General features: G+C 33.1%; 2 protein-coding genes across 2 annotated transcripts; both read left to right on the plus strand.

The window, feature by feature from the left end:
* The first annotated feature begins 808 nt into the window (after positions 1 to 808).
* LOC107903240 (cucumber peeling cupredoxin) lies at positions 809 to 2381 on the plus strand. The gene is made up of 2 exons (XM_016829280.2): positions 809 to 1308; positions 1899 to 2381. The coding sequence occupies exons 1-2, from the start codon at positions 1122 to 1124 to the stop codon at positions 2312 to 2314; spliced, it is 603 nt and encodes a 200-aa protein (XP_016684769.2). The 5' UTR covers positions 809 to 1121; the 3' UTR covers positions 2315 to 2381.
* A 7788-nt stretch (positions 2382 to 10169) lies between these two features.
* Positions 10170 to 13329, plus strand: LOC107906494 (uncharacterized). Its single transcript, XM_016833499.2, has 3 exons — positions 10170 to 10264; positions 10418 to 10503; positions 11085 to 13329. Exons 2-3 carry the CDS (start codon positions 10491 to 10493, stop codon positions 13184 to 13186), a joined length of 2115 nt encoding a protein of 704 aa, XP_016688988.1. The 5' UTR covers positions 10170 to 10264; positions 10418 to 10490; the 3' UTR covers positions 13187 to 13329.
* The last annotated feature ends 2217 nt before the right edge of the window (positions 13330 to 15546 follow it).

Below are 15546 nucleotides of genomic sequence, written 5' to 3' on the forward strand. Positions count from 1 at the left end.
TTGAACCTATATAGAATATAAGTGTACAAGAATTTTAATCACTGCTTTTTTACAAGTCAAGACTGATAATTTATTTTTTTAATTTGAAATATTACAGTTATATATAAAAAAATAATTTCAGTTTTATACTAATGTTGATTTAATAAATTAATAAACGTGAGACTATTATTTCAATGAATTAAAATATAAACATATAAAATCACTTGAAGGAACGTAACATTAAAACCCCTTTCTACAAGGAAAATTCAAACGTATATGGTAATGGAACCCTCCAAGTTTATTTGAAAAAATTTAGTCTTATTAAAAAACATAATAATGACATTTTAAATTTATTTTAAATAAAATATTGTATTTTATTCACTTGGAGGCTATCCCTCATTCAAAAAGTCACCATTATTTAATTTTTAAAAAAATCTTTAGCCATCAGATAATGCCCTTTTTTCCTTCGCTTTAATTTTGTGTGATTATTAGATCCAATAAACATAAATTAATATTTTTATACGGAAAATTTTGATAACATTCTCCAATCAAGTTTTATCTACGTGTACATTCGTCATCGTATTACATGAATACAAATATTTTTAAAAAATTAAAAATTGTAATAAATGAATTTATTTTTTTGAAATTTTTTAATATAGTTGGAAGATTATGCCTTTATATATTCATATACAAATATTTTAAAAAAATGGAAGAAAGTAAAGCATAGTACGGAATTATGATGTGTGCAAAATTTGCCAAATTCATAGAGTAGTCCTTACTTTATTCCTATAGGGAAAGCTAAGCGAAAATTGTGTGAAGTTAAGGTCAAGCTGCTTTGAATAACAAGGTAAGTTTTAGGTAGCCCAAGAATAAATAAGGGCTGACTAATCTTGAGTTCAAATTTTCTACGTCGGGTATACCGGGGAGGGAGACGGACCCACCCCTCACACATGCACTAAATAGGCCGGCGTTCATGCTTTTCGTCTACGTTGGTGCCCACAACCACCCGTTTCTTCTTCTTCTTTGTCCTGCCGGTGTCTATGCTCACTTTTTATATATATAGGCTTAAACATGGTTCATCTCACCACGTTTATAATTATATATACAGTTCAATTAAATAGTATATTAAGAGAGCTGGTTTAATGGCGAGGTTCATCATGTGCATTTTATTTTTCGTAATCATCAACGCGGTGGCTTTAATGCAATTCACGGAGGCTCAAACGGTGCATGTTGTGGGGGATGACTTGGGATGGACCGTTCCGCAGAACGGTGCCACCGCATACAGCAACTGGGCGGCTAGTAAGAGGTTCTTGATTGGAGATATCTTAGGTAATTAACAAAGCTACTCATCTTATTATCTCTCTCCATTTTAAGTAATTTCCAATAAAAATTGTTAATGATGTTTTTGTTGGCTTTAAAGATGTGAATTTTTGACACTATTAAATTTAGGATAAACTACAAAAATAGTCACTTTTGTTTGCCTCAGATTACATATTAGTCACTTATGTTTGAAATGTTATGTTGTAGTCACTTACATTATTGTTTTGTTACAAAGTGGTCACTCTACCATTAAGCTTTGTTACCTCCCTAATAGTGATCCTACGTGGCAGTCCAAATGAGTTTTAAATGCCAACTTGGATGTCCTACGCGGTAATCCAAATTAAATTTATTTAATTAAAAACCTATTTTTATCCTAGCAACTAGACATCCAAGTTGGCATTTAAAACCCATTTAGACTGCCACGTAGGACTGTCGTTAGGGACGTAACGGAGTTTAACGGTAGAGTGACCACTTCGTAACAAAACAATAACATAAGTGACTAAAACGTAACATTTCAAACATAAGTGACTAATATAATTTAAGGCAAACAAAAGTGACCATTTTTGTAGTTTACCCTTTAACTTTATGTATGTCTAAAGTGTTCAACTTCACAACAAATGAGCATGATGTACTACAAGTCCCCAAGGCATCTTTCGACGAGTGCAGCGACGACAACCCTATCGGAAACATGCTCATCAACGGTCCAACCAACGTTACCCTCAACTCCACTGGCGAACAATATTACATTTGCACAATTGCGCGGCACTGTGAACTGGGTCAAAGATTAGCCATTACCGTCTCCGCCACTTCCAGCTCTCCTTTGCCTGCACCTTCACCTACTACTCCTGCAACCCCTTCTCCTACTTCCAATGATTGTACACCGGCTCCTACATCCGGTCCAACAGCTGGCTCGATACCTGCTCCCAATGCCACTCCTAATTCTTCATCTTCATCATCTGTCCTTGCCACTCTGTTGCTGTCCCTATTCCCCATTTTCATGGGTTTAATTTTCTGATCTATATTGAGGATCGAGGATACCAATCTTCTTATACTTCATGATTAATTATTTGTTCCTTCCACGATATGGTTTTCCTCTCTGCTTTTTTTTTTCTATTGAGGTACCATCGAATAAAGTTGCAATTTCATATGAAAATTTTATACTTTAAGATATATTACCGTGTTAGAAGTATGGGGAATAAAAAATTCTTATTTTTCCTTAAAAGAAATCATGTGTATGATGAATAAATTGAGTTCTCAAAAGTATTAACAGCCATGGCTTGTTATAGTGCAAAACTTGATTTGCTCGAAATTAGTTAAATTTTATTGGTAAAAATATCATAAATGTTTCGGTATTAAAAGTTGGATTATATTTTATTTTTTTATTTAAAAAATAAATAAATTAATCTCTTTATGTTATATTAAAGAATAATTTGTTCATTATATTAAAAATTTTATCCATTACTACCAGTGATGACATTTTATATAGTAAATATCTTCACTATCTATTATTATGGTGATTAGTTGGCTTAGTTATAAATTGTGTTAGTTACAAATTACAATTCAAAATAGAGTATTAGGAATCAACAATACAAAATACAAAAAAAATGTATTAGGAGTCCTTTAAAATGTTTAATAATTTAAAATTTATTATTAACTTAATAAAATACCATTTTTACTAAGTGTAAATTACACCAACAGTCACTCAACTTTGGGGTAGTTGACAAAACAGTCACATTGGTTTTATTTCAGTCACTCAACTTTGAAAAAGCGACAAAACAGTTCTTTTTGCTATTTTCTGTCACAGACGTCACGACAAAGTGACATGGCAGATGACGGCATGCTTGGTGTCAAAAAACCCTCCAGCCGGCCGGTTACCACCAATTTAATAGCCCTATCAGCACCAATTTAGGGTTTAAAAAGAGAAAAAGAAAAAAAGAAGGATAAGAGAAAATGGAGATGCCTCTAGTTTTCAAATCAGCGGCAACCGTCGTTGTCGCCAATAGCTTCCCCTACGCGAGTCTTGAAACTGATCCTCCTAATTCGACCCTCTCATCGCTAAAGAAATCTTCGATGTCGCTACCACCTAACCCGATTTTCATCACTCTTTCTCTTCCTTCCTCGTCCTCATTCTCAAACTCGGTGGTTCCAAGCACTTCTCTCTTGTCGACGACCTTCTCGTTCGTCTCAAATCCAATCAATATCGGGTAACCCCGACTCTCTTTTCTTACCTCATCAAAATCTACGTCGAAGCTGATTTACCTAAGAAAGCTCTCAATGAACTTGACATAATATATTAACTCCATCAATTGTATATATTAATAATGTTGTTGATTGATATAATGTTACAAATTAACTTGACATATGTAAAGCCCATATTTCGCCCGGGCCCGAAATAAAACCAAAACATAAACAGTCAAAAAATAATAGCAGTCCATGTACAACGGGCCAAAATAGCCCAAATTTTAAAACCCTAAATGGCCCAATAGGGCCTAAAAACTAAACAACATCAGGGAACCCTAGGGTTCCTTCCCTTCCCTCGCGCCGCAGCTGCCCCATGTGCGCCCTCAGCACGCACCACGCCCAATGACGACGCCTTCACCCATGTTGCACCAAAATGGCAAAGCTTTCTGCCAATTGACTCCACAGACCTGCAAGCAACATGAAAAAGAAATAGAAGCAGTGTAAAAGAGCAGAAACAGTGAAAAAAAAAGCATTGGTGTTTTGGCTTTATAATTCAGAAACCAAACGACGTAAAGGGGGGAGGATATTGTATGAAAAGATTCGAAATATAAAAAACAAAAACTTTGAGGTGATTACTGTTTTTTTATCTGTTGCCTTGTTTATTTTGATATTTTTTATTTCTAAGTATAGAAGAATAAAAGAAAGGAAAGTGGGTTTACCTGCACCGCACCGGAGGAGGAAAAGCCGAACGGTTTCCCTTCGGTTCTAGGGTTCGTGGCCACCTTTCAAAGGATTCAACCTTGAATCCGGGTTATAGGGGTGACGAGCTTTAAGCGGGGCTAAGGAAGGCCCGATTTTGCACCTCCATCCGCCGCTTGTGGCAGAGCTACTGCAGAGGTGCGCCGGAGCTCTCTCTCGAGAGCTTTCTCTCTGTTTTTTTCTGAAAATAAAGGATAAATGTTTTTTTGTTAATTTTTTTTGTATTTATAAGGTGTAAAAAATGTCGTCGTTTTGGACCTTAGCATCAGTGGCCAAAACGGCGCCGTTTAGCATAAAACCCAAGGCCGACCCGAGTCCGACCGACCCGGAGATCAGATCCGCGTGTTTCCATACTAATGGGATATTTTCTTGGCGAGTCCTTTTGCTTCTCTCATGGTTTTCGATTCTGTCCTTTTTTTATTTTTCTATTTTACCACATAATTTTAGTTCTCTTTCAATTTAGTCCTTCGTATGCTGCCCCCCAGCGTATGACGCGTGTGCAAGTTTGGGTTTTATTGCCTATTTGGACCCCATCAGTTGTCATGCATATCATTTTGGTCCTTTTTCTCTTGTTTGTTACTGATTTTCCCTATAAACTTTGTCTAGTTTCATTTTAGTCATCCGTTTGTTATTTTAATTATTCTATTACTAAATTAATTATTTTAATTCTGTCATTATTTTATAATATGTAACACCTCAAACCCGACCTAAACATTAGGGCCGAATCTGGTGATGTCATATTGTAACACTACCCGTATTCAATGCTGGAATAGGGTATGAGGCATTACTAGAATAAATACACTTATATACATATTAAATCGAGTTATAAAATTTCATCCAAATTAAAAACTTTCAAATTATTATCTTCGAGTCGCTAATTAGGACCCATTCATATGCTCAATATATTCGTTAAATCAATCCAATATTGAAGAATCCACTTTATGTCAGAATCAATATTAATAACAATCATAAATTTTTTCATGTTAATTTCATATATCACTTACCGAACTTTGAATGTTAATTTACAAATATGTAATTCACTAACACATTCTGATATACACAATGTTTAATTGATGAAATCATTTAATTGAGCTAAATTTCATGTTCATTCCAAATTTTCTTCTAAATCCATAAATTCTTCCACTTACTATTTACCTAATCAATTTCTCGAACCAAGCTATCACACAACAATAATACATCACCTGTGCTTCATGAATTCAATATTCAATTTTTATCACCATTAAATCCATGTCATTCGAATACTTAAAGTTTATTCAAGCATATATTATTACGTTTCATATACCAAGCATATGTCAAAATTACGAATACACAATCAATTCATTTGTCATTTATTTGTCTAGCAAATTAACCTCAAAATTTATAACATTCCATTACTTAAGATATGCCATAAAACACTCCTTTAACATAAACTAGCACCATGGCCGAATTTTCATTATGCTATTTATTACTCTTTTTCTGAATCATATAGCAAAATATTACAAATATGTATATATTTGAATACTATAATTATGCATCAACTTACCAACATGAGTTAATTCATGAGTCCCTCATGACATCACTTCATGCCAAATATACCACGCACATATGCTATGAAACTTTATTTTCTCTCATGAGCTTACCATGACCAGTAATGCACCAATATAAACATCACTCCTATTTCAACGTTTATCGATTATAATCAGGCATATAACCAATTATACACAATTCATTCATATACTTTATTGTCCTCCTCCTCCTCTCCATCCCACATCCTTTATGTATATAACATGCTCAAATAACATTATACATAATTTTACTATTCACTTATATTTAAATTCAAAGCTGTCTATTTGAGTCAGAGTCACTAAATCATTTTTATCTGGAGCTACAGAGCTTCAAATTAAGATCTGTTAATTTTCCCCAAAACTAGAATCATATATATTCTCACCATAAAATTTTCAAAATTTTTTACTTGGCCAATTAGTACAGTTTATTCTTTAAAGTCACCCCTTTTTCACTGCTCAACATCTCTGACCTCTCTTCACTAAAAATGAATTATCTCATTGTACAGAATTCGGATGATATTTCTATTTATTTCCTTTCAAAATAGACTCATTAAGTATTCTAAGAATATAAATTATAACTCCTAATTATTTTTTTACAATTTTTAATTATTTTCCAAAGTCAGAAAAGGGGATTTTGAAATCAATTCAACCCTACCTCACTAAAATTCAAATATCTCAAAATATATAACTTTTTTTCTTGCTCTGTTTATTTTATGTAAAAATAGACTCATTAAGCTTTCATTTCATGTCTTATTCACTCTCTAATTCAATTTTCACCATTTTTGGTGATTTTTCAAATTCACACAACTGTTGCTGTCTAAACTGTTTTGTTGTAAAATGTATTCTTTCATGATTTCAGTTTTTCACTCTCAATTCCATTGAATTTTTTTTCACATCTCATTCCAATAGTTCATTTCAATTCATATACAATTCATTCAATTTATCACTATATTCAAAGCAATCCAATTTCTCATTTCCAATTTCAAGTCAATCTTCAATTCAATTCCACATATATATTCATCACTCAATTACACTTAGTCAATTTCCCGATGAACACTTCGGAATAATAACAGATACACGGTGGAATCAACACATAGCAACCACCTTATAATAAATGATACCCGGTTCACATAGTAGCCTGTACATAGTACTACACACGTGATCGAAGTTATTCAGTACGCATAGTAGCCTGCACATAGTACTACACATGTGACCTATCATTCCGGTACACGTAGTAGCCTGCACATAGTACTACACACGTGACCTACCAACTTCACTCGTATCTCTTTCATTCCGAAGGTTCAACCGGGAATTTTTACTTTTTCTCACTTTTTTACCAATCAATGTCAATTTCTCGTCTTTCTCGATTTATAATTACACATTTAGCTTATATAACATTCACATTATTCAATCCAGTCCAAAAATCACATTTTTGAAAAATTACATTTTTGCCCCTACAATTTCACAAAATTACAATTTTGCCCCTAGGTTCGGAAATTAAACTTTATTCCTTTTTCTTATGTTTTACAACATGATGAACATTTTTACCTTCTATAGCAACATCAAATTCTTGCTCTAACATGCACTTATGAATAATAATATTTTTTTACTGATTATGCCGTTTCACTTGTTTTCACTGAAAATCGCTTAGCAAAAATTGTTTAACACAATTTCAAGCTTCATATTCTACCATAAAACATCAAAATAAACACATTTCACCTATGAGTATTTTTCAAAATATAAACCCTAGGTTAAATTATTACTAGAATAAGCTAAATTAAGCTACCGAGACTTCAAAAACGTAAAAAAACATTAAAAACATTAAAAGCGGGGCTTGGAATCACTTACTATGGAGATTGGAAGCTTGAAAACCCTAACCACGGCTTCCCCCTTGCTATTTTAGTTCATCATGGAGAAGATGGACAAATTTTTGGCCATTTTGGCATTTTTAATTCTTTTAATTACTAAATGACCAAAATGCCCCCAACTTAAAAATATCCTATTTCACTTATCTCTTATCCATTTTTGTCCAACAAGTTAACCAATGGTCTAATTTCCATTTAAGGACCTCCATTTTAAAATTTCATAACAATTGGACACTTCTAACATGTAGAACTTAACTTTTGCACTTTTTACAATTTAGTTCTTTTAGCTAAATTGAGTGCCCAAACGTCGAAATTTTTGAATGAAATTTTTACGAAATCATTCTGTGAAATTTAGACCATAAAAATATAATAAAAAATAATTTTTTCCTCATCAAATTTGTGGTCCCGAAACCATTGTTCTGACTAGGCCTAAAATCGGGCTGTTACATAATATCACGAATATTATATTATTATTACTATTATTACCAGGTACTTATGTACACCTTTTAATTCCAACTTTTATAACATGTATATATATACATATCTTTTATAATATATATAAATACATGCACATATTTTACAATTCGTACATACACACATATACATCCTTTATGTTTTTACATGTATAAATACGTTTTTTTATAATATATATACATATACATATATATTTTATAACTTCAATATATATATGCTTACATTTTTATGATATATACATACGTACATATTTTTAATTTTTATAAACGTGTATCTACACTTACTTTTATATTTTTATTTCATAATTCTCACATACATATGTATGTATATATACATACTTACATATATTTTTATATTTCATAATTTTAAAACATATATACATATATGTCCTTTTATTTTTTTTAATTTCAATCATTCTCTTTATTTATTTATTTACGTTCTCATTAGTATTTTAAAAGAATGTTTTAGCTTTACTTGCTCATATACTTGTAATTTTGCGTGTCATTAATCTGTCCTTTTTTATTCATTTATTTTTATTATTGTTGCTCGTATTATTTTTATACTATCGCATTCATTATTTCTTTGTACGCGTATTAATATCGAGTTTTATTTCTACTATTTTATGTTAGATTAATTTTATTCAATGCATAAATTATGATTTTTGAATAAGCAAAGCCTCGTGTTTAGATTCGAGAAGGTCGTACCCTAACTTACTGGGTTTCGATTTTCACAATAAATCTAAATACTCGAATCTTTTCAAATTCAAGTTTTAAACGATCTTGGGAATTAAGAAAAGATCGTGTCCTAACTTACCAGGCATGATCCCTTTTTTAAGTCCGAGATAATTAAATATCTTTTAAATAAGTAAATTTTTGGCATTCATTCGCGCATCGGGAATTCAAGACATTATGTCCTAACTTACTGGATATAATTCTCTTTCTTGATTAATGTGAAATATGCCTTTTTTTCCTAAAATTTTCAACATTTCAATAAAGGATCGTATTTTAAACCTCTTTAAAGTTTTCAATCTTCGACACTAAGACATTAATTAATCAATTAGATATCAATTTTGGGCGTTACGAGGATGCTAATCCTTCCTCGTACGTAACCGACTCCTGAACCTGTTTTTCTGAATTTCGTGGACCAAAATTGTTGTTTTAATAAAATCAAACCGTTTATTAAAAAAAAATCACTTTTCAAGGTGACCCGATCACACCTCGTCAAAAAGGATTGGTGGCGACTACCATATTCGTTTTCATTTTCAAATCCAAGTCGACCCCGTTTTCACAAATAAATGGTGTCAACAACATAAACTTAGGATTGGTGACACCATCATAATAAATAATTATATTCATTTAGTATTATTAATATGATGTATTCATGTATTAAAATTTAATTTAATTAATTTTTTATTTTAATATCGCATATATTTCACGTCTTATTATTAAATATAATTTCAACCTATATTTTTTATTTTTAAATAAAATTTATATAAGAAATAGGTGGTTTAGCATATATAAGATTGCTTGAGGGAGTTTGTTGTAAGAATATAAGATTGCTTAAACTTTGGAACCGTTTGCATGTCTACGATTCAATTTCCTTTACGCTAGTAGAAAGTATCCAACAGTTTGCATCAATTCATTGCTTATGGGCCGATCCAAGTTTATTTACCATTATTTTTCTCTTCTGCACCCCATAGATTAATAAAGTGACAAAATTCGATCCTTTTTCTTTTTTATATTTCTTCTTCCATTCCTTGCCCAATTGGGAAATTGGCTATTATTTTTGTCCTCTAATAAACATGTAAGAGTTGACTACTAACAACAACAACATTATTATTATTATTATTATTATTAATTTTGCATGAAAAAGGTTGACAGATTGTGAGAGGTGGTGGGTAGATTCTTTACTTCATTGCATTCACAAATCTTATAACACATGTATCATGAACATCGATTATAGAATCCCCTTTTTCTCAGTTATAAATACATTTATTGAAACCTCAAAGCAAGTCATACTGTCTATGGGGTGGGGATGTTGAGCCATGCATTCCTTCGCATTTGAGGTTTCAGAGACAGTAGGGTTAATAGGTCTTTAGCCCCAAAGTTTGTGACTAATTAAGTAAGCTTATGAAATCTTCCCCAATATATTGCTTATAGCATATCTTTATCACTTTGTTAGGAAAAAAACAAGGGTAGAGATTCTGTCAATAACAGCTCAAGTTAGAAATGCTATAAATTGCATTAATTTAATCACACTGAAATGCGGTTGCAGGCAAGGTCTCCAAGGGCTCAAGCATCACATACATCTTTGGTGTAAATTTGTTGCATAACTAGCACCGCCCAGAATGATAGTTACAAGTAAGTGCATGCAACTGGAATTATTCATTTTATTTGTTTATATTTGTTCGGCTCCTTGAATAGTTTTTAGTCTTTCGCACGAGTGTGTCCATTTGAATGAATTAATTTCAATTTTAAACAAATTAAAAATCCGAAATCTATTTATTGAATAGCATGAATCCTATTACATTTTGCGTTAAAAAACCTAACTGAAACACAATATAAGCACATTAACACTTCCAAATAAATAACTTCAACTCAACACAAATAAATAAAATAATTGAACCTAGAGATAATAGTTTGTGGTACAAATATTTTTTTGATAAAACAGCATATGAGATAAATTTGTAATTCTCATTTTTAAAAGAAATTTCAATTTCTAGATTTGTATTACATAATGAATTCATGAAATCCAAATACAATGTTTCTTTGCTTTGAAATTCAATCACAAATTTGGATTTGTAAATCCAAATCCAATCTGAGCTCGAAGCAAACTCTGTTCGTCAAAAAAATCAAATTTATTACTTGAAAAGTAAGCATTCAAGAATCCTATTCTCATTTTTTACATATAATTAAATCCCAAATCTTTTGTTTAATTCCAGTTGCAAGCGCTCTACTGTTCATAGAGATCAAGGATGCAGCATTTTTGAGAACGTTGTCGCAGGTGATGCTATCGCTTTGGCTGAAATGGGAGCTCCGGGCAATGGTGGTCCTCAGCCTCAGTGTTCAACTTATATTGATAAAATTTGGGAATCGGCGGAAAAACAGCGGGAGACATCTAAAGATCGTCTCCCTCCTGGTGTGGACCATGTACCTGTTTGCGGATTGGTTGGCGACGGTGGCCTTGAGTACCCTCCTTAGAAGTAGAAAGGAGCAAATAACCAGTCCTCTGGTTATATTTTGGACTCCATTCTTGCTCTTGCATCTTGGTGGCCCCGATACCATCACTGCTTACTCATTGTCGGACAATGAACTGTGGCCTCGACACTTGTTCGGGCTGTGTTTTCAGGTTGGAGTGGCACTCTATGTATATGTAAAGTTCTGGACTCTAACTGTAACAAAGCTCACCTATTTGGCCATTCCAATATTCATTGTTGGGATCATCAAGTATGGGGAGAGAGTTCGGGCTCTCTTCCAAGCCAGCAACGTCCGGTTTAGGAAATCTGTGTTTTCTACTGACAAAGCTTCGGAGCTGGAAGTTGAGCTTTCACAGGGGGCTTCAAAAAGCGATATCACACTGGAGGGCTATTTGGATAGAAAACAAATTAAGGAGAAATATCGGTATCTTTATCGAGCATTTCTTTTGTTTCAGGTGTTCAGGCCCATGTTTTCGGATCTCAAGCTCAGAATTTACAATAAATTAGATTACATCTTTGAGTTGGGGGAGAATGTTGTTGCAGAAGAGGCCTTCAAAATTGTGGAGATTGAACTTGGGTTCCTCTATGATCTGCTGTATACCAAGATTCCTATAGTTATAACTCGAATCGGTGTGATTCTTCGCATTATTTCCTTGTCATTAATCACTTCCACACTGATTGCCTTCTTGCTGGTGGTTGGGAAGCATGGATACTCCAAAGTTGACATTGGCATATCCTACTTGTTAATGGTTGGTGCCATCTTTCTTGAACTTTATTCGGCCTTCCTGCATCTTAGCTCGGATTGGGGAATCCACTGGTTGACTAGTCAAAACAATAGGCTTCTTACGGCTGCTGGTTCTAACTTGGTCCATTTTAGTAAGCCCAACAAGGGAATTCGAGCTATGGCACAACACAGCCTTCTAGATTATTGCCTCCAGCCCAGGAAACTGAAGCTTGCTAAAGTTTTAAACATCTTCGACCCTGAGGACAATGCCGAGAAGTACTTACATACCAGTTGGAAAGATGTAGATCTTGAGCTGCAAAAAATTATCTACACCCATTTCAAAGAAAAACGAAGAAAATATAAAGAAAAACAGTTTGAGTACAAAGAGCTCTTAGAGTTGTTGGAAGAGAGAGGTCGCATTCCGCTTATACAAAACAATGTTGATGCTGACTTAGGTTGGAGTGTATCCGATGTGGAATTCACCCACAGCCTCCTCCTATGGCATATCGCTACTGACGTTGTTTACAACGATGATCATCACTGGTTTCGAGCCGGGAAACTTGGCCCATATTGCAGAATCAGTAAGCTCTTATCGGATTACATGATGTATCTTCTTTTTCTATGTCCTGAAATGCTGCCCGAAGGCATTGGTACCATAAGGCATCATGATACCTGCATTGAAGCTAAGAACTTTGTCCATGATAAGTCCAAATTTAAACAAGTCATCAGAGGGTTGTTTGGGATTGACATAGAATCTCGATCGTTCTTTGTCCTGATGGGAAGTTTGAAGAAGTCGGCATTCTTTGAAGGGTGCCAAATCGCCGTCCAATTGCAGACACTGTTAGGGCAATTCAGATGGGACCACGAAGATAAATGGAAACTGATAGCCGAAGTGTGGCTGGACATGCTGACTTATGTCGCGGCTCAATGTTCGTGGAAAGAACATGCGAGGCAACTCCAGCAAGGTGAGGAATTACTGACTCACGTTGCACTTCTCATGGCACATCTTGGTTTGAGTAAGAAAATTCAAATGGTGCCATTGCCCAAAAGGCTTCAGGAAGTCGAATATGAGCCTACCTTTTATTGGGACAGGCTTGACCGATTGCCGTCCTACTTGGCTTAAATTAAATATATGTTGCTTTGGTTGTTTTTTTTAATTATTTAATTTTGAAATTAGCTTTCTTATGGTTATATTTATAAAAGAATTCATGTATTTTAGATAATGTGACATAAATATTTCAAGTAAAAAATATATATTTTAAAATTTATTTAACTATAATCTTTTGGTAGAGTTTAAATTTTATTAATGTAAGACTCAATCTTTAGATATATCAATTTTAATTGTTTATTTAAAAATTATATAAAAGCATGAAAGGAAAAAAGCATCGTAATCTAATAAGTATATATAGATTGTAATAACCCATTTTTAGTGAAATCGGCACAGTAGTTTCGGGACCACAAATCTGAGTCCGAAAAAAAATATTTTAATATTATTTTATGGTCTGAATTATGATAGAAATATTATATGAAAATTTCGTTAGTAAAATTTTACCGATTACATGTTTAATTGATAAAAGGACCAAATTGCATGAAATGCAAAAGTTGAGTTCTACTAGCTATAAGTATCAAATAGTTATGGAGTTCAAAATTTCATGTCCTTATATGGAAAATAGAACATTAAGAGGAGTTAGTAGATAAGTATGATGATTCATCCATGGAAAATTAAATAAAGAAAATGACTAAATTGGAAAGATGAAATAATAAAAGATGATATTTTAATTAAATAAGAAATATCATCATTTTATATCATCTTTCCCAAATAGAAATCCATGGAAACCTAGCTATGGGTATTAAGTTCTATCAAGCTTATTTTTCTCAATTAAGTATGTTTTCTTGTCCCGTTTTTAGTAATTTTTATATTTCTGAGATCTTAATAGCTTAATCTAGCCATCCCGGGGATTTATTTGCAAAGTTATAAAAGTATTAAAGTTTTTTCATGGATGAATATACATGAATTTTAAAGTTTTATGGTAGAAAAAGAAAGGTTGTTGATAGAAAAACAACTTTTGTAAAGTGAATTTTGATGAAATTGTTATTTAGGGACTAAATTGTAAAGATGTAAAATTCATGGAAAAATTCTAAAATTTATGAATTACATGGGCTGCAAATGCTACATGTAAAAATTGGCTAGGCTTGGAATAATGATTAAATTGCATGAATTTCATTTTCGAGCTTAGGGACGAAATCAAAATTAATTAAAAGTATAGGGGCAAAATGGTAATTTTGCGTAAGATATGAATTGGATTGTATTGAATATGAATTGTATCAAATTGATGTTAAATTCATTCGTATAGATCCGGATAACTCAAATATGAAGATAGATCGAGAAAAAGAAAAAGTGTTAAATTAGTAAGATTTTGCGTACACGAACATTGTCGAGGTAAGTTTGTGTAACTAAATTGTGTATATTTATATGTTTGAATTGGATGTTGTATATGTGAAATGTATAATTTCCATATGTATGAAATTGAAACATATTCGATAATACCTGATAAATAATAAGTTCGTTTGGATAAATGAGATTCGATTGATGCAGGGTTCCAGAATTGGTTGTAGTCTTGCATATATTACGGACACACCATAGCTCGAAAGAGCGTCCCGTTATTATCTCTCATGAGCATCCCGATATTTGGCCCTCTCAAGCTTCCTGTTATATGATTCTTGCAAACTTCCCGTTAATAGCTCTTCAGAGCATCCCGATTGGTTGTGATCTTGCATGTGTTATGGGCACACCGCAGCTCTTATGAGCGTCCCGTTATATGGCTCTTCGTGAGCTTCTCGATTAAAGGTTATTTGGGAGCTTTTTAATTAATGGCTCTTCGAAGCTTCCCAATATGGCTTGATTGAACTTCCCGATACATGGCTATTCGAAGCTTCCTGATTAATGGCTCTTCGGAGCTACCCGTTATTGGCTCACATGAGCTTCCCGAATATGGCTCTTATGAGCTTCTTGTTATACAGCCCGGATAAGCTTCCGGTTACATGGCTCACACGAGCTTCCTGTTATATGGCTCGAGAGAGAACTTTTCGATTATATGCTCAAATAAGCACCCCCGAATATGAATTGACGGATTTCAGATTTGTACACTTCATGTGTATTACCCTTGTATCCATCGATATATTAAAAGATTCAACGGGTAAAGTTCAAATATGAGATGATATGAATTCAAGATGAATTACTATGAGAAATTCTTGAAATACAAAGATATGATATGTACATGTTCATGAATACTTGTGGTGATAAATACATGTATGTGGAAATTGAATATTGATGAGCTCATACATGTTTCTTGATATTCAAGTGAATTACATGACTAACATGCTTGAAGAGGATATGTGTTTAGGAAAATGACCAAATTGGCTTGAGCATGTTTATTTGCTTACCTTAAATGTGAATTAAATGGTAAGTTAATTTCATGTTAT

The sequence above is a fragment of the Gossypium hirsutum genome, chromosome D05 (assembly GCF_007990345.1).
Source record: "Gossypium hirsutum isolate 1008001.06 chromosome D05, Gossypium_hirsutum_v2.1, whole genome shotgun sequence".
Lineage (NCBI taxonomy): Eukaryota > Viridiplantae > Streptophyta > Magnoliopsida > Malvales > Malvaceae > Gossypium > Gossypium hirsutum.